This window comes from Choristoneura fumiferana, chromosome 24, assembly GCF_025370935.1.
Source record: "Choristoneura fumiferana chromosome 24, NRCan_CFum_1, whole genome shotgun sequence".
Lineage (NCBI taxonomy): Eukaryota > Metazoa > Arthropoda > Insecta > Lepidoptera > Tortricidae > Choristoneura > Choristoneura fumiferana.
In genome coordinates this window covers 10,908,808-10,929,859 of record NC_133495.1, presented here as the reverse complement: position 1 = coordinate 10,929,859, position 21,052 = coordinate 10,908,808, and the positions used below count along the sequence as shown (strand labels likewise).

Sequence of the window (21,052 nt, the reverse complement as noted above, 5' to 3'; positions counted from 1 at the left end):
GGGAATCGAACCCGGGACCTCAAGCTTCGTAGTCAGGTTCTTTAACCACTAGGCCATCCGGTCGTCTAACTATAACTTACAATTCATAATAACTTTTTTTATTGTATTATTGCTATATTTAATCTCCTGTTCATCCGGACATCTATTTTTACAAAAATGAGTAAATTAAACATGAAGATTAAAATCGAAGTTAAAAATTAAAAATCAAAGATAAATATAAAACTTAACTAAACTGGGTTCGATACCCAGCGCTGGAATTATTTTTCTAGTTTTTCTATGCATCTATAGGGTTTTTTTTTCTAAATACAACAAGAAATTATTTAGTTACCTATTTTAATTTATTAACAACCTACTTTACTAACGCTACGAAACTCGTAGCACTCGTAGACGCGCCTACGACATTTCATACAAATAGCGTAGCACCTCTACACATGTTTACTGCTGTTGCCATAAGACTCTTAAGAACAAGACATAAGGTGGAGTTTTGTTTGTATATTATAATAATGGTTATCATTCCGCCATATATCAAGTGATAGAATAGTGGGAGCGAGAGGGAGTGTCTTTGACGTAAATAGAAGGCTTCTTGGAGCAAGGGCAAGTTTATAATAGAAATTGGCTTCACCCTGTATCATGGCATCTATATTTAAAGTTGTACCTTTTTCGTTAGAACATAACTTGGGCCTTTACATATATGTTACGCTGGTGGGCCAGGCATGCTTTCAGAATGGACGGGCTTGGGTTGTCCGCCCTGTGGAGGGCTTATGCTACCCTAATTAATTTTAAAAATCAAAAATCAAACTGCATAAAAAAATACTTAAAAAAAGAAAATACTGTAGTAGTCAAGAAGTGGTCAACAGTTGCAAACTACTCAAAATCGGAACCATCTCAAAAAATCTCAGGAATGGGTCCTGATTGATTAAGTTAAATTTGTTACAGAGTTCTAGACTACTGCACTAGTTTTTCTTTTAAGTTTCTTAACCGACTACAAAAAAGGAGGTTCTCAATTGGACTGTTTTTTTTATATAACCTATGTCACTCCGACAGTTTTTAAAAATCTAATGATATCTATATATGATATAAGTTTTTTATAAAGGCCCTGTCGTCCCGGTTGATCGACACGTCTGGGGACCCAAGAGCTGGCGCGTACTTATCCCAGCGGATCGCACTTGGGGTCCAAAGGGGTACCTAATGCGGCCAGCGTCATGGAAACCCTGCCACAGGCAGATCTTTTAGACGGGGTATTCTTTTTATAATTTTCATTGTTACAGTTAGTTAAGCTATCTTAGGTTAGTTCTTTTTTATGCATGTAAACTCATAATTGTACAACTTTAAACATAATTATGATATCTCATTGTAAAACCGTCTAGCTATTAAGGCTACATAGAGGGCCAAAAAAATATATACTTATACATACAATAAGCTCAAAAAATAAATATAACCCCCCTTCAGCCACTTGGGTAAAAAAAACACTTATTTTACCGACTCAACTTGCAGTGATAACTTCAGTGAAACGATTTTTTTATGGAAGAGTGATCCACATGGTTAAAATGTATAGCAACTATCAATTTTGTTAATGGGATAAAGTTAACGTTATATTTCAGCAAAGTTTAACTTTTGACATACGACTGCACGCGGTGCACCGCGAGACTTAAGTTTAAGTTTCCAACTTTAACGTAATGAGTGAAGGCACGCTCTGAATACTTACTAAACTTGAAGCCGAAAATAACTAAATCTCATCAAGAAGGCAACATTTTGGATGAAATACGTGACTTTACAACTTTCTGCTTTTACATATTCTAAGTAAAGTCAAGAGTTCAAAAGGTATATTTAAAAAATAAACTGATTACTCGTACCTATATCATAGACAGGAATGTGCTCTTACTTCAAATAGCGAATCTCTCTTAGCAGTAGGACGTCCACTGTTGGACATAGGCCTCCCCCATAGACCTCCAGTTGCTTCGGTTGAAGGCGGCTTGCATCCACCGTGAACCCGTGGCTTTAACCAGATCATATCTCCATCTAGTTGGTGGACGTCCTATACTGCGCTTGCCGATCCGCGGTCTCCACTTGAGAACTTTTCTGCCCCAAACACCATTCCCCGTGCTATATGTCCAGCCCATTGTCACTTCAACGCGCTATTTCGCTTGGCTATGTCGGTGACCCTTGTTCTTCTACGTATCTCCTCATTTCTGATTTGATCCCGTAGAGAAACCCCAAGGATAGCTCTCTCCATAGCTCTGCCGAGCAACTCTGAACCTATTTATAAGGCCTATAGTGAAGCACCACCTCAATAGCAAATCTGTGCTAAAAATACGTCCGTGTCAAAGAAAAAAACCCGATTTAAGGTTCCGTATCACAAAAGGCCGACATAGCCAAGCGAATTAGCTCGTTGAAGTGGCAATGGGCAGGCCATATAGCACGGAGAACAGATGGTCGTTGGGGCCGAAAGATACCAACGAGATAGACGGATGACCTGGTTATAGTCGCGGGTTCACGGTAGATGCAAGCCGCTTCCAACCGAGGCAACTGGAGGTCTATGGGGGAGGCCTATGTCCAACAGTGGACGTCCTATGGCTGATGTGATGATGATGATGATGATCGCAAGAGGAATTAACAAATCACTTTGTCAAACCCTTTGTCAGTCTGTCAAGGCCCTTTTTTCTCCTAAGCGCGCGAAGTTATCAAGCAATTCATATAATAAAAACTTAATTCTGCTATCCTTGCCTAGCCTTGAAAGTGAAACTATCAAGTTTCTAACGAGATTCATTTGACGAGACATTGAGTTGTATTCATCATCATCATGTCAGCTGACAGAGATCCACTGCTGGACATAGGCCCCCCCCAAGGCTCTCCACTCAGACCAGTCTTGTGCTTTCCGCATCCACCGCGAACCCGCGATCTTAACCAGGTCGTCGCTCCATCTTGTTGGAGGCCTACCGATAGCTCGTCTCCCGGTCCGCGGACGCCATACCAGAACCTTCTGACCCCATCGGCCATCAGTCCTGCGAGCAATGTGCCCCGCCCGTTGCCACTTCAGTTTCTCAATTCTTCGGGCTATGTCGGTAACCTTAGTTCGTAGTTATTGAATTATATTGCGATTGTTGATTCTAAAGGTCATCCGCCGTACCGAAATGATCTAACATAAAAAACAGAACCAATACAGTTAAAGTTTACGCGGCACATAAACTTGATGTTTATTTGTCGGGATCCCATGCGGCAGTAAAACCGCAATCAAACGATACACCTGCGCTCGGGCATCTTTATAGATGATTACCTATTTTTATCACTATTTAAATAAACATCGTCTCCAGCCCTGTATACCCTACAGCTGCGGACATGCCTCTCAGAACAATTTTAAACATCTCCAAAGTTTCATTCATTCTGTTAAACAACGGCTGAACCCAATGAAAAAAATAAAACACAACATGAGTTCAAAAATATTCAAAACGACTCTATTGTTACGGCGTAGAGTCGTGTTCAGATGTTTTTGATCAAATTTATGCTCACAAGTTTACCACAGCAAAGAAACTCGCTTTCACGTTAAAAAAAGCATTGAAATCGGTTCATCAGTTTGAGACTAGTTAGAGAGCTACGATGCCACAGATAGACGGACATACAGACAGATATTGGGTTAAAAAAATTAACACACTTTTTCCAGCGGGGGTTAAAAATAAATTATTATAAGCGCCTACAAAAATATACCACAAGATGATTTAGACAAATGCATTTTATTGACATGAAGGAGTTTTGAATATTAAAATGAAACACTAAAAATATACGGAAAAATTAAAAATACGTTATTCTATTCTCATCTCAAAGCAAAAAAAGGATCTTAAAATTAGTAATTTATTAAATCAGGCCTTACTTTTCCATATCAATGAACTGAATGAACAAGGTCGCGGGTGACCAAAGTAATTATTTTAAAACCTTAAAATTAGCCTCTGAGCGAAAAATAAGTATAAAAATAAATTGAAAATTGGCATTTGTTTATAAAAAATCCATTCTGTATTTATAGCTTACGACTATTATTGTATACATAACCAATCTCAAAAAAATATTTATATTTCTTTAAATTCTACTAAGTAATGTTTGTCAGAACGATCTTTTGTCATAACTCTTTTTTCTCTGAACCCAATAATTATTCAGATTTGTTATAAAATAAACTCAACCTAACCTATAGTTTTCTATAGGGTGACAATTTCAAAATTTCCGAAAACCGTAAGGTTTCGGTGGGAAAAAAAATATAACAAACGATGATTCGGACAAAAATACAGTATGACTAGCGAAGAGTATGCGAACTTTGGCGCTCCCATTGTATATGCCAAAGTGTGTCTTTCTGTCTGTCATGTTCTTCTTCATGCATAAATCGCTAAATTGATTTAAATGCAAATTTGTATGAAGATAGTTCAAAAGACCCTTAGCAGAACATAAGGTAATTTTTATCCCGGAAAATGGTACCATATGCGCGCGGTAAACGACTACTTTCAGACGAAATCGCGAGCAACACCTGCATAGTATTATATAAAATTTTCCTTAATAACCCGCACAACTGTTCAACGGATTATGATTGGTTTTTTGGAGTCTGTTTGTATTTTTTATTTCAACTCCAAATTTGTTACTTTTACGGGTATCCCCAGGGTTCGATTCCCAGCGCTGGTCTCTTTTTCTGGTTTTTCTGTGCATCCATGTCTCAGTTTGTATTTTCGATATGTTCAACGGATGTTTTTGCAAGTTGACCGCTCACTTAAAGTTGATAGATCTGAGCTGACTAAGCTAGAACCTAAGTTTCCTGACCGACGATAAATCAACGCGGACCTCACTTTGCAACTTTAAAGGGAAAAAGCATTACTCTCATTTATTATCCGCTGTTGGTGGCAAAATTTGGTAAGAGGTTGGTTTCTTTACATAGTGTGATAACAAGTTTGTTCCCGCCGTCTGTACGCTCAGACCTTTTAAACTATGCAGTGGATTTTATTACGGTTTTCACCATCAGTTTGGTAATTTTTCATGAAAGATTTACACATGTCCTACATGGTACATATACAAGCAACGCGCACCGGCTTCGCGCGGGTGTAGATTTGGGGAAAGGAAAAATGTGAAGTGCCTTCGATTGGAAACCTTTTCTTTTCAAAATTGCACCCGTGCGTAGCCAGGCCAGATCGCTAGTATACATATACAGGTGTAATTGTTAGGGTAGAAAGGCGATTATTCCATAAATATAACATATCAGGAAAGTTTAAACTGATATCGAAACTACCCACGTTAAAATCATAGCAATATTTTTTTAAACCAGAAAGAAATGAAGATTGGTTTTTGGAATCTTTTTGTATTTTTTATTTAAACTTGCTCGTAAATGTTTTACTTTTAACGGTCATGAAACCCGTAAAACCTAAATGTGCTGCTGCAGAAACATGGACCAACTGCACAACGTATGAAAGAGACGTGCCAAGAGAAAAGATATCGCCAGGAACAATTATAGACCAGCACTGGGGAATAATTACGAATATCCTCCTTAATCAGTTTTCCTTCGGGCTTCTATAGACTCTCGTTCAATTCCATTGCTTAAGACACAATGCTATAAATTCGTTTTTACTTTTGGTATCCCGTAATAAATTGAAAATACAAACTGAAATATGAAAAGATGCACCGAATACCGAGGACCTGGGTTCGATTCCCAGTGCTGGTCTTATTTTTCTGGTTTTTCTGTGCATCTATATTTCAGTTTGTATTTTCAATTCAGAAAAGAAATGTCCCAGATACCAGATACTTCAAACTCTCCCATCACGTTTTGTGATATCTGTTACATTTACATAATAATTGCCTTGCTACATATAACTATAACACCCTACACAGTAACAAACACCGATATTATTATCTAAAGTAGTAACTTAGGTATTCTCTGCTCGTAACACACCACATACTACTTTATATTCATGAAGAAAGTCACTAGATTATAAAGAGATTTTTGTGCAGCATACATTTTCTGTCAATCAAAAATGGTCAAGCGGGAATTTAACCCGCACACCCGCACACTATGGAAGGCACCACAGTGCAAGCATAATGGTGATTTTCCACCGGCGAGACGAGGCGAGACGAGAATTGAAATTTGTATTTATTTTAATTTAAATTCTCGTCTCGTCTTGTCTCGTCTCGCCTCGCTGGTGGAAAATCACCTTAAGGCTTCGTTTCCACCAGATATGTTTCGTTTTTTGCGGTAGTTCTTAACTACCTATGTTTGTCAAAAATCGGTTCAGCCGTTTTCGAGATATCGAACTTTGAAACGACAATGTCGGGAGTTAAGTTACATTATAAGTTCAATAATTTGTACAGGTTGTCTTTTTCCACAACATTTTTAACTCTTTTAACTTGCATTATTAGTGGACTTATTTGTCCAGGATCTATTTTTCCCACAACATTTTTGAACTTTTTAAAGTTACATTATTAGTTGACTCATTTTTAAAGGATATATTTCGCCCACAACATTTTTTTTGGTGTCATAACGTAAGTAACACTAAAATAAGCAAAATTTACCTCAGGATTGACGGTAGGCGGCATCACAATCTTCTTCTGCGCAGGCGAGCGCAGTACCACATTCTCGTCCCTTATAATGACTTGTTCACTTAACAGTTTCTTCTTACACTCTTGCATTTGCATGCTCTCCTTGTCTCTCCTGGAGAGCACTGATTCCGACGACGCATGTTTGGACGAGCACACTGACGTGTTCTTACTTGACAGCTTGAGACTGTCAATTGAGGCTGTCATTTTTGAATTGTCTTTGCCATTAGATGACGCCATTTTTTTTAAATTCTGTTTCACTTGTTTATGGATTCCGTTTCGTCTAAAAGGGATGTTAAGGGTTTAGGTTAATAAAAGTTACAATAGAAAACATAAAACTAATTAAAACCCTTTTTTATTCCATATTTTAAAGACGGCGAATTTTAGCCCAACTTTTGGACTTCACGATAATGCCATTATAGTAAAACAAATAATTAATATAAATACTTTACTTTTAATACGTATGTCATTTGGAAGAAAAAATAAAACCGGCCGAGAGCGTTTTTGCCATTTTGGCTACGGAACCCTAAAAACCATGTTTAATCTTCAATTCTAAGAAAGGAGGCCAAGTCCCTGTACCACAAAATTACAAGTGTTAGGTACAAATCGTAATTTTTTTACTGTCTCATATTTAAAAAAGTGATAATTTTATAAATTTAAAAAAGTGATAATTTTATGTGACGTTTGTGGTATAGGGGTCTGAGCTTATACTACATACGAACTATGCAGTTAAGGTGCGACCAAACCGCTGCTTAAAAAACGGAGACGGTACGGAATCGCAGTGACGCATCGTATGCGCATTGTTTTTTGCATGCTTTCCACACCGCTGCTTAAAATACGCAAACGGTGCGGGATCGCAGTGACGTGCCGTAAACGTCAAGAGTTTTGTTCGTAAAGTCCTGACGTTTACGGCTACGTCACTGTGATTTCGTATTTTAAGCAGCGGTGTGGAGAGCATGCGATAAAAACGGTGCGCATACGATGTGTCACTGCGATTCCGTACCGTCACCGTTTTTTAAGCAGCGGTTTGGTCGCACCTTAAATATGTTTAAAATTATTTCAAGGCCCCTATCAAGAAACGGCGATAACACCGCCATGTCCGATACACTGATTTAACAATTAAACTTTGAGGATCTATAGATGATCTAAATTTAAGTTATTGAAAATGTTACAAAACAAAAGGAGCTTAGTTTCGTGAGTAGAATCAAACCTTGAATTTACCTTTAATAGTACATTGTGTCTTAAGGGCGGTAAATAAGGAATTACGAACGAGAGTCTATTAGAAGCCCGAAGTCGAAGACTGAGGGCTTTAATGAGTCGATGTTCGGAATTCTAGTACCGCCCGTGCGACATACAATGTTTTTCATCACATTTGCGAGTAAAATTGTATATTTGTAAAAGAAAAACTAATATTTTTTCAAAAATTGCCGATACCGCTGACTGCGCTCTTGGCATGTGCCCGAAGTACGCGCGCAGGTGCTCCTGCAGCAGCGCGCGCAGCAGTATCAGTACAGGCATTGACTCATTTACCGACCTTGGGCTTCATGACAAGAAAATTAGTACGGGCAATGACTCATTTACCGACCACGGGTTTCATGTCAAGCACATTAAGGTCGAGGGTTTTATTTGGGGGGTTGCAACCAAGGTAGCCTGCATGTTACGACACTGTTTACGAGCAAGTGTGATGAAAAAAGCTTTAAAGCCTGCCAGAGACATCCTGTATATCACGCTTCGATAGCGTTATATAGTTCTATTAAAGTTAAATACAGAACGTTTGTATGTATACCCCACGCGGTCAGTTGGTTTGTTTTACCTCAGTCGTAAATACAAGTTTGCATTGATTTACGATGGAAAAACAGTTTTGAAAGTGCGGGAAATTGAACAGTTTATAATTTAGTTGTTTGTTTGGAGTTAATCGTTTTTGAGATTAACCACATGTTGTTTAAAAATGTGGTATAAAAATACAGGTAGGTGAGCTATGAATTATGTTGGTTTTATTTAATAAGACATGTTTTAATTCAGGGTGTCAAGACATTGAGTTGTTGATATATTATAAACAAAGTATGAAGGTACCTGTACTAAATTAAATAATGGTGCCATTTCATGATATGCCTAAAAGTTGGCCAGGCATATCACGATGTGCCTGAGAAACAATACGGCAGATCGATTAGAGCAACGCATTTGTCGATATTCCTAGCTCTATACCGGGCACATCGTGGAGGAGCGAGGAGTGGTTAGTATTAATTGTGACCACAACGCACGAGCCGCGCGAGCGAAGCAAGCGTGCCGCGGTAGCGTCCCGCGAAGTGCCAGAACCGATATGGCGGCGTTTCATGATATGCCTAGGAATTTTATGATCTGCCTAAACTGGCCAAATCATGAAATTGCGGCGTCTCATGATGCATAGGAATTTCATGATTTGCCTAAGCGTCACTCGGCAAATCGTTAAACGTTGAGTTTTTAACGATATAGCGGATAACCCTTAGCCAATTCATGAAATGGCACAATTTCACGATATGCCAAGGAATTTCGTGATCTGGCGGATTTTACGATCGGCGGCCGACATATATAAACATGTACCGAGTGGGGGCACGTTTCGCTGCACACTGTTATACTTTATTTATTTTTTCAGTTGATTGATGATTAATAAAAGTCAATATTGGTAGTAAAAAATATCAACTTAATAGATATACAACGCTTATTTTAACTGCTTTATTAACACACATCTGACTTTTAAAAAGGTGTCCTATACATGCTAGTGCATTTGTCTGTAAATGGCGTATTCCATCCTAAACATGGCAGGTACGGACCGTGAATTCCCGTACCTTTTATATTCAATTTATTTAGGCCGCCGACCGTGTGACAACCTACTCAATGCTCAGAGTTTTAATGGCATATACTCGTACATAGTAATTCTTTATACGTACGACATTTAAGTATATTAGGTGTTTTATAATCTACGATCGCGACGTCATTATCACGACACTAAAAAAAATATGTTTTTTTTTAATGACATTTAATAAATAAATACCAAGGGACACTTGACACCAATTGACCTAGTCCCAAACTAAGCAAAGCTTGTACTATGGCTTCTATATATAGATAAATACATAATTAAATATCCAAGACTCGAGAATAAAATATCTGCCCCGGCCGGGAATCGAACCCGGGACCTCAAGCTTCGTAGTCAGTTCTCTAACCACTTGGCCATCCGATCGTTTAACTACTTTTTCGCTGCTGCTGCTTTTGACTGCATATTCTTGAAAAGTCGGATAACGTGGCGACAAAAATGTCGTAGTAGAATCGTCCACGTCAGACCTAAAGCCGTCCATTCACTGAGTAGGGCCCATTCAGCGCGTGACATGAACAGCCAGCTTTCATTAAAATTCCAAAGAGCGTTATCATCCCCTAAACTTCGTCGTGTCGAGTTTAAAAAAAGTGAAGTTTGAGCGGCCCGTAATGAGGAGGTACTGTTTCATCTCTTTGAAACGTTCGCTTTTAATTGGGATGTCGAGAAAAAAAGATACACTGGCATTTTGGTGATGTTTGATGAATTGGTAAAATTTGAGTCCCTATATGTAGGATATCAAACCCGCACTGGGCCCGCGTGGGAACTATGGCCCAAGCCCTCTTGTTCTGAGAGGAGGCCTGTGCCCAGCAGTGGACGTATATAGGCTGGGATGATGATGTAGGATATCAAAAGGAAAAGAAAAATTTAGAACTGAATCCGTATTGTCTATCTCTTTCTACCCTTATCCTATACCGTGTGATAGAGAAATGGTGAAAACGATAGTGATTTGATTATTAAGTGTGTTGGACAAATTAAGGCCACTGGTTTATCATGAAATGGAGTTATAAATACCAAACAGAAAAAACGTATCATTCTCTCTCTCGTTAACCTACTTACTAACAATAAATATTCCTAGATAGGTACCTGTATATTTGCAGGATAGGTTAGAACTGCGACCTTTGCACAAAATTAACTGCTACGGGAAAAGTAAGTTAGGTTAGGTTAGAATTGCGACCTTTGCAGAAAAGGAACTGCTACCGGAGAAGTAAGTTAGGTTAGAATTGCGACCTTTGCACAAAAGGAACTGCTACCGGAGAAGTAAGTTAGGTTAGGTTAGAATTGCGACCTTTGCACAAAAGGAACTGCTACCGGAGAAGTAAGTTAGGTTAGGTTAGAATTGCGACCTTTGCACAAAAGGAACTGCTACTGGAGAAGCAAGTTAGGTTAGGTTAGAATTGCGACCCTTTCACAAAATGAAATCCTGCCAGAAAAGTACCTAAGCTAGGTTATAACTAAGATTCTCGCTGTCGCAATTCGGGCAACACTTGATCATACTACGCACAAACAATGATTCCATTCAGGTGACGGTGATAGTAGGTACATACTCTTTACGTCACGTCTATGGGAAAAGAAACGACTGTGTTCGGTGGCAGGTGACACTAGGTTGTGAATATATTTTTTTTCTAATTATTTAAAATTTCATAATTAAAATTAGTAATGACACCGCGATGGTCTAAAACATTGTAATCGTCAATTGTCCTGTATCTGTATGTCACCTCATCTTGTTTAAAGAATATAATTTCAATGCAATACTCTTATACACAAGCTGTGTTTAACAAAAAATATTTTTTTTCAGATAGCAAAAATTTATTTCTAGCAGATTACGGAACGCTAAAACGAGATGCAACTGTTTGGAAGCCTTTCGTTGCTTTCCTTTTGAACGTCTATTTCTTTTTTTATTTTATAAAATTCTTTGTGACTTGCATATTTCGTTTGTTCGACGTAATTGCGTGATGCGAAAAGATGTTTGTTAATTCTCAAAAGAAAAATAACTGTTTTTAAAACTTTGCTGTCATCATCATCGTCACCAGCCGCAGGACGTCCACTATGACATTAGCCTCCCCCATAGACCTCCAATTGCTTAGGTTGGAAGAGCCCTGCATCCTTGAGTTTCATGTGTTGTATTGTATGTCAAAATTTTACTGGGAATTATATACTTAACTAGCTGATGCCCGCGGCTTCGCCCACGGTGTAGTTTTTTTTTTTAATTTTCTAATCTTCTTTTCTATGAACCTTCTCCTGACAATAGCAAACACAACAAAAAAAGAATTAGCGGAATCGGTCCAGCCGTTCACGCGTGATGCCGTGGCCAAGGAAAATAGGGATAAATTCCGTAGTTTAGGGTGGGGTTTCGCCATGTCTGTCCGTCGGTCTGTCTGTCTGTCCGCGGGTACGCTCATATACCGTTAATACTAGAAAGCTGTAATTTGACATGAATATACATTCAGTTACGCCGACAAAGTGGTACAATTAAAAAAAAAAGTAAAAAAATATATTTTAGGGTACCTCTCATAGACGTATTTTTTTTTCTCGACTAACCCTATGTTGTGGGGTATCGTTGTAAAGGTCTTTTAAAACCATTGGGGAGTTGCCAAGACAATTTTTAACTGTTGGGTGGAAAAATTTGAAAAAAAACAGAATGGTAGTAATATAATCAAAATTACAAGGAAAATTATATATTAGCGGCTAAGATTGCTTGAGAATTATTAGTAGTTTAAGAGTAAATAGCAGCCTAAGGTATAAAATATACCTAAACTTGGAAGATTTCAGTACGCAATACGAAATCCTTAGAAAAACATTATTTGATTTTTTCGTAATGGCTACGGAACCCTATCCTGTACGAGACGCTCTTGGCCGGTTTATATATGTATATTAAATATAATATAAGTAAAAGTTTTACAATTTTATGTAGTAAAAGCAAAACATCGCTCATTATTCTTTACATGGAAAATGGATGGAAATTACTTCTCTCTCTGTGTGTGTGTGTGTGTGTGTGCGTGTGTGTGTGGGTGTGGGTGTGTGTTAGATTCAAATTTTGCCGTAAAAATTGCACCTAGTTCTCTAGTGACCGGATTGACCTGACCCTAAGATGTAAATTCATTACAGTGGATATTCAAATTTTGTCAAAGTTAAATTGAAATCGTTATTTAGATGGCGATGGTTGCAACTGTCTCGGGACAGTGAGAAATTTTAAATTACAAAAAAGTTTTAATCAATGTAAATAAAAATATTTTAAATAGGTACAACCTAGATTTATTTTGCGTCATCATTTTGATTACCCATTAAAAATACTCTCAAATTTTACCGAAATTCAACACAGGTACGAAGAGGAATGGAAAATACTGGAAAATACGAAGAGGACGTAATTATAAAAAATAATGACAAAAATAGGTTAATTATAAATGTATTTCTATAGTACCCTATAGGCCAGTGTTTCTTAAACTTTTTGCAGTCACAGACCACTTCCACAATGTAAACAATTCCACGGACCCCAGTCAGAAAATATTTTTGAAAATTTCCTAATATAATGTTAACAGACTGACCTACTGTGAACCCCTTTTACACATGCTACGGACCCCTAAACCCTGCTATAGGCGTATACGCTATTCATCGAATTTTTAGATATAACTCTTATTAAACTCAATTTACAATTTCACCTTAACAAACCCTTTTAGACAGTATGTTTATGATTTAACACTCACTAAATCACTATAATCAATCACTATGTACACTGATTACGTCTAAACCCGAAACTACATCATCAATTTGAATTTACTTATATTTTTTTTGCTACGAAACCCATTTATTTTGCTATCAATTACTCATCTTCTGTACACTATGCACTTGTACCACATTAATTAGATTAGTACATTTTACGCACACTGTACGCACTAGTGCTTTTATAGTATTTTTTGCGCACCCGTACCACGAATATTTGCACACTTAACCCCAGTAGCACTAAGTGTACGTATGGTACGGGTGCTATACGATATATTTCGCGTATCTTTCACGGAACGTGCGCCCGTGCCGGGTCACGGCGTCAAACTGACGGCGGGCGGGCCCCGGCGTAGCGTTCGCAAAATAATATAATACATGCAGAATTGTAAACATACGTGCGAGGTTTCAAGGAAAGCAGAGTGAAATTGAGTATTAAAAGGTTCAACCCTAGTACAGTCAACGTCATAAATAGGTGATCATTTTTGTACCTTGTCATTTTAAAGTCATGTTTGGAAGCCATACGATAATATTGTGTAACGAATGAAAGCAACAAGGTACAAAAGTGATCACTTATTTATGACGTTGATTGTTCATGAATAACTTGGTTCGACTGTGCGTAAAACATATGAAATTAACAGATAACAAGAGAATGATGTACGAAGGCAAACTTATCATTTAAAGGGATTTCTTCAAGTTAACATTAAAGTGATGATTGTTTTTTTTGGAATCTTTTTGTATTTTCTATTTCAATTCCAAATTTTTTACTTTTACGGTCATCACGTAAAACCTAAATTGAAAATACAAACTGAAATATAGATGCACAAAAAAGAACTAAAAATAACCAACAGTGGTGTAGCGGTATAGCACGCGCTATGGAATACCGAGGACCTGGGTTCGATTCCCAGTGCTGGTCTTATTTTTCTGGCTTTTCTGTGCATCTATATTTCAGTTTGTATTTTCAACTTAAAGTGATGGACAGGACATCAGAATCCGTCTGTCCATCCGTCCGCCACTGGGACGTATCTTGAAGAACTACATTTACCTAATTGATAGACACTAGACAGAATTAGGTAAATAAAATGTGTCTTTATAATATAATGTTTGTCATAATGTTTTGCTTGTGTAAAGTACCCCTTTTTTTAAACCATTTAAAAATTATTTTCTTCTTCCTACCTAGTAGACTGACGGTATCACGAGAATTGCGGGCAACCGGTGGATGCAAGTGGCCAGTTGCCGTTCATTGTGGCGTTCTAAGGGGGAGACTTTGCTAAGCAGTGGTCGCCTTGCGGCTGATGATGATGTGATCTTTATGGACAGAACTAACCCTCCACTGGATCAAACTACCCTTATTTAGTTTTACCTGTCCCATTGTCTGTCTGTCTGCAATCAAATCTTGCAAGTTAAATTAAACCAACTTCCAGTAGTTGGATTGACTTGAAATTTGATACTGATGTGAATAGCGTGAAAATACAATAATCTGTTAGTGACATCCTGGTAGTCCGGCCATGATCGTCTCCGCAGGACGGAACTCTTCAACGGTTCATGGCATCGACTTGAAATTTGGTATGCAAATGTAGTTTGGGTGGAAATGCAAGTACAGACAATAAAAAGTACAGTCGGCAGAAAAGCTAGTATTCAAAATTCTTTTTTTTTACCAAAACCTTATTATTTATGGAAATAGAGGGCAAACGAGGAAACGGATCGCCTGACGGTAAGCGATTACCGTCGCCCATAGACACCAGACAGACGCTGCAACACCAGAAGAGTCATAATTGCGTTGCCGACCCTTTAAGTAGGAGTACGCTCTTTACTGAATCAGGCCCTACTTTGTGAATTTAACAATGAAATGCAAACTCCGCGACTTTTAGAGCTATATTATGACTATGTAAGAAATGTGTTCATGCAGCTCCTTCACATACAAATCACACACACATTTACCACCACCGCCACACTACCCTGTTTCGAACTCAATCAGAGTTCATCTTCAGAGCAACGCCACCAGTTACCAGATGTTAAACATTAATTATACTCACGAACTAACTTGTCCTAACAATGATTGATCTCCTAATACACCAGCGTTAGGCACTTGTCCCACCGCCGACGATGAGCGAGAAGCGAGTAGAGCGAGTAACTAGAAACGAGTGGGCGAGCAGCGAGAAGCGAGTGTAGTTCTGTCGCTCGGCTGTAAGCGAGTGTTCGCGTGCGACGGGCGATTACTCGCTCCACTCGACTCGCTCGTGGGGGGCGGCCGCCAAGCTGACATCGCTGAGCTATAGATACTCGCTAGTTTTATAGCTCTTGTCGCTGCGACAAAAGATGTAAGAGCGAGTTCTCGCCGGCAGTGTGAACAGCCAGCGATCAACTATTTATATATGTGTCTCTTTTACTCACACAGGATCTTATATCTTTTGTTCGTTTCTTGAGCGAGAAAATAGTCGATAGCCAATCGTTTCCTCGCTGGCGGTGAGACAAGTGCCATACCCCAGTTATAGTAATTGACTAATTTAAATGTAATCAACTTATACTCAGCGTGTCGACAGTAGCGCCATGCTTATGACGTCATCAATCACGTGACGTCACCAAAACAGACATGTCGCTCACCTGCGGGATGATTATGTTTGTTACGGGAACACTTACCTGAAAATAGAAAATAGGTTTTCAACTAAAACAACATTAGAGCTAAACTAACAATATCTCGAATATCTCGTCGCGCGACGACTTTTTTGGGTAATTTTGATAAAGTAAACTATGTTAAAAGATAACTAAAATATATCAGTAGAAACTAAAAAAGAAACTTAAAGGATGACGTAAAGGTAATTTACTGAATCAGGCGTTACTTTGCGGAGGTCCATATCAAAGAATTTCTTTGCTCACCTTTGATTATGATAGCTAAGTTTATGCAAAATATATATGCGTGTTCATGCAGATCCTCCACCACCACACTGTAAGAACACACATAAATGACACAAACTCAACCAGAGCTCATCTTCAGAGCAACACAACCATACACCAGGCTACCAGATGTTAGACTCAAACATGATGGTTTGGTCGCGGATGAGCAAAGAAATTATTTTAGTTCATTGACATAAAGGTAATGTAAGTGAAACATGGCAAACTTCCGCGGTACGCAACTAGCCGTTTAGAGAAGAAAAAAAACCGGCCAAGAGCGTGTCGGACACGCCCGAAATAGGGTTTCCGTAGCCATTACGAAAATATATATGCGTGTTCATGCAGTTCCTTCACCATCACACTGTAAGAACACACACAAATGACACAAACTCATCGATCATCACCACCACACTTAACTGACGCGTTTCGAACTCAACCAGAGCTCATCGCGGACGGACGGACAGACAGACATGGCGAAACTATAAGAGTTCCGTTTTAGCCATTTTGGCTCCGGAACCCTAAAAATCAGAATTATTGATTTCCTTTTGTTTTTTTTCCTGTCATTTGCTCTACTATTATCCATGGTTCCTTTCGGAAATAAATAATATTGTTATGTAATTTTAACCCATTCTGTACAGATTATTTTACGATGAAATCATTCCTCCATTCCAAAGAATAACAAAAAAGACCGTTAATTAACTTTCATTTCGTGTCAAATCATGCATAAAACCGAGGGTAAATCTGGAACATTTTATTATTGCGTTGGCTGCTGTCGGTACCCTCGGGTTACGCGGAGTGACACCCGACGCGACGCGTGCTCGAAATGAGTAGACTGGACATATTAGATGGATTTCATTTCAAATTGTCACAGTTGAAAAATTTGGAGTAAGTATTTATACGCGAACCTGATTAAAAATACTGAACATATTGTTCATCATCATCTGGTATACGGCCTACTGCAGGTCACAGGCCTCCTCTCGGAATGAGAGGGCTTGGGCCATTGTTCCTACGCAGGTCCAGTGCGGATTCAGAACTTCAAGCTATCTTGATAAATATAGGTCCTGTCGCTTATCAGCAGTGCTTGTACTGACTGACACATGATGTATTCCATCTCATTAAGCTGGTTACATAATTATTTACAACTTTACAAAAATTTTACATTACTATTAACAAACATTAAAGTACTTTCCATTAGGTGACTTTAGCTCATTTGCTAACGTTATTCATACAACAAAAAACCGGCCAAGAGCGTGTCGGACACGCCCGAAATAGGGTTCCGTAGCCATTACGAACCAAATAAGTAATATTTTTATAAGGATTTCGTATTTTATACGGAATCTTCCAAGTTTAGGTATATTTTATACCTTAGGCTGCTATTTACTCTTAAACTACTAATAATTCTCAAGCAAACTAAGCCGTTATAGTTTTCCTTGAAAGTTTGATATACTTACTACCATCCTGATTTTTTTTAAATTTTTTTACCCATCCGTTCAGATTTTAGAGGGGGGGGGACGCTCGATTTTAATGAAAATTTGCACTTTAAAGTTGAATATTTCGCAAAAATATCACTGAATTGAAAAATCGTCTTAGCAAACCCCTAATGGTTTTTAAACGACCTATCCAACGGCACCCCACGCTATAGGATTGGATGAGAAAAAAAACACTCCCTTTACGTCTATGGCTAAAAAATATTTTTTTTTTATTGTACCATTTTGTCAAAGTTTACATATATATCCGTGCAAAATTACAGCTTTCTAGCATTGATAGTCCCTGAGCAAAGCCGCGGACGGACGGACAGACAGACAGACAGACAGACAGAAAGAGACATGGCGAAACTATAAGGTTTCCGTTTTGCCATTTTGGCAACGGAACCATAAAAACCAGGTTTGATCTTCAATTCTAAGAAAGGAGGCCAAAAATTACACCTTTCTAGCATTGATTGAAAGTTGCCTATCTGGTCACGTATTAAGACATGACAGATACGAACTCTTGCAACTCATAATGATGGGCAAAGTGGCAGGCAAAAGAGCAGTGGGTCGTAGGAAGAAATCGTGGCTACGCAATATCCGGGAATGGACGGGAGTTAAGAGCGCCGCGGAGCTTTTTAGACTGGCAAAAGACCGAATTAGATATGCGGAGCTGACTGCCAACCTTCACTAGTTGGAGAGGCACTTGAAGAGAGAGAGAGAGCATTGATAGTCCCTGAGCAAAGCCGCGGACGGACAGACAGACAGACGGCGAAACTATAAGGGTTCCGTTTTTGCCATTTTGGCTCCGGAACCCTAAAAACTGTTATCTATTCTTCGTCTCTACCCTTTTTAACCACCTTCAAATGAAAGGGATTCACAGAACAACAAAAGAAATAGCGTGTTGTGTCGACGCCGTTCTAAAAAGCTTTGATACACAAGTTTTGTGATAAACGCTCGTGCTTGGCGGTTACTGACACCAAAAGTTTTATTTTGAAGATATATAGTTTTCTAGTTATTTGTTGGTGCGTGAATTTATTGATCATACTGTACATAGACGTAGATATTAGGCTGCGTTTCCACTAGAGATGTGCGAGAGTGTGTTGTAAGGAATTTGTTTTTCATGAACCAATAGAAACGCTTCATTAACCTATCCTCGCACAGCACAGCTCTGGTGGAAACAGCTGAGCGGAGCGCGGCGAGGTAAACGAAGCGTTTCTATTGGTTCATGAAAAACATATTCCTCGCGACAAATCCTCGCTCATGTCTGGTGGAAACACTTTTTTTTCTAATTCTTTATTTAAAAATAAAAACAAAATAACAACTACACGATGTAAATGACTTTTTCTCAAACATGCTATGTAATGTTTATGTTGTGTTCCATAAAACAGGCTTCAAAATATACTGTTGCAGGCCTAGGCCTGCAAGACAACAGTCTTTTGTTTCAATGCAAAACGTCAATATCCACGATAAACGCCATTATACACGACTTGAAATTAATAATCTGAATTTCTATGGTTCATTTATTAGTTACTGAATAAATTCACAGAACTATGAATATTCTATATGTAAATTACAATTTAATTTACATTATAAAGAATAAATGTGGCTGATTAAATGGGCTGCAGCAGTTCGTGTATAATGGCCCTAAAAGTAAATATGCACTGACAAAGGTCATAAAATTTACCAAGGGACTCCTAAAGTACATCATCAACTTTCACACTTTACTATAATGAATGTTAATGCAGCTTGAAGTCTCGAGTATAATTTAATATCTGGAAAATTTAAATAATATCAAAGTATCAACATTGTTTAATCAGTGTACAGCAAGTGTTGTCAGGCATTTTTTTTTATTTGCCGCGTTTTGTCTGGGACAGCTTTCGTTGGCCACACTAATCCAATACAAGACGCTATTCTTTAGTCAGGACAAAAACAAAATTCCAGAGCCAGATAAAGTTGCGAACATCACGTTCAATCCGATGGAGCCGACTCGGACCACCAACAAAGGTGCCTCACAAAGCTACGCCCACATCGCAAACTATCAACTATCAAAGTCCTGCGGGTCGCAAACTACCTCTCAGCAACATTTTATACTTCTCTGTTCATTGCACAGTCGAAACCACCCCCATACAGTGGTGTACTTGCAACACACGCGATGTAGAAGCTGATTACATCGACGGTCGCGCGAAGTGTTCAGGTTGTAAAACTGCGGGCTTTAGTACCGGAGTTTGGTATCGTTTTCAATCTGGCATGGAGTTAGCGAGTTTTGGTTATATTGCGCTCAATTTTATGTCTGTGTTTACGGCGAGCAATTCGCCACAGCCTGACAACTGTGTAAACAGATCGAAACTTTAAATTTAATTAAGACCTAGGTTTTACCTATTGTAAAATGCACTTGGAAACACAGTCGCGTTAACCACTTCCTTCAGGCGTTTTCAACCTTTTGGTTTTAACGGCACACCAGTAAAAATAGTCGAGTCGGACTGGCGCGTAGAGGGTACCGTACGGTATACCCAAAATATGTATAATAACGGACAGCGGAGGCTTATTAAAAACTTAAAACACATAATATTCCAACAACCAAAAGAACCTTACCGTAATTATTCTTCGGAGTTATGCCAGCCATTATATGCGGTTTTAAATTATGGCTTAATTATAAAACCCTGACGCCCTTATTAAGGGTTGGATTATCTACTAGCAATTTTTTATGTACCCTTAGAAGGGTTGAAGTTAGGAAGAAGTTGAAAATGAAAATGAAAAAAGTTTATTGGTTTAAATAATACATTGTTACAATAGAACAAGGTTGGGGTCATAATTTTGACGTCTACGTCAGTTTTACGTGATCTTTTTTTTTAATAGAGATTAGACCACGAGACAATAAAAGATCCATTACTTTTGTCTAGTCATGGTCTAGTCTCGTTTTGGAATTATGCCCTTTTAGAATAAGCACGTCTTTAAAGAAATTTAAAAATATCAGCGTCTTTCTCTTTCCCAACAGAAATAATAGAATAGAATAGAATAGAATAGAAGACATTTATTCACATTCACAAAGACACACAAATACAACCAAACTAAAAAACAACAACAGCAAACACAAATAAAACAAAAAAAAAAAGAAATACAAAAATTAAAATATATGATTTTGTGTGTCCTCGCAAAAGTGAAACGGCCGCTGACTCAGCATTATGCTGAGGCGTTAGACGCCTGCAGCGCTGATATTCTGTCAGAACCGTCTGTGACTCGCGGAATGATACACAAATATACTCACATAAATAAAATTAAGACATATAAATATATTTTATTGTAAGTGAACAAGAAATAAAAAAAAACTACAATAAACATATAAGTAAAAATCAGAGAACGAATCAAATTATAGTCTTAGAAATAATATCTTGTCAATTCTACGCACAAATCCGAGCCGAGCAAATACCTACTGATTACAATTACGCGTAATAATGACGACTGCGCACTTTTGGCGGAGCCGGGCAAATGTTTGCCTAAAGGTACGTTCTCACCCGGTGAGACCCACTGAGACGTGGCATGAATGCGCAAAATCGTTTAGCTGCGTTTAACC

General features: G+C 38.3%; 1 protein-coding gene across 9 annotated transcripts in view; it reads right to left on the bottom strand.

Moving 5' to 3' along the window:
• Positions 1–21,052, bottom strand: part of LOC141441617 (inactive dipeptidyl peptidase 10) — a 734,138-nt gene that overhangs the window by 276,192 nt on the left and 436,894 nt on the right. The window contains exons 1-2 of one of the 9 annotated variants that reach the window (XM_074106403.1): positions 13,063–13,435; positions 6,532–6,838 (exon numbers count right to left, since the gene is read on the bottom strand). The exons of 6 other annotated variants lie outside the window; for them this stretch is intronic. In XM_074106403.1, the coding sequence (XP_073962504.1) occupies positions 6,532–6,795 (264 nt within the window). In that variant the 5' untranslated portion in view covers positions 6,796–6,838; positions 13,063–13,435. Of the gene's footprint in view, positions 1–6,531; positions 6,839–13,062; positions 13,436–21,052 lie in introns of those variants that run through there. 2 more of the 9 variants (XM_074106404.1, XM_074106405.1) reach the window with 2 other exon arrangements.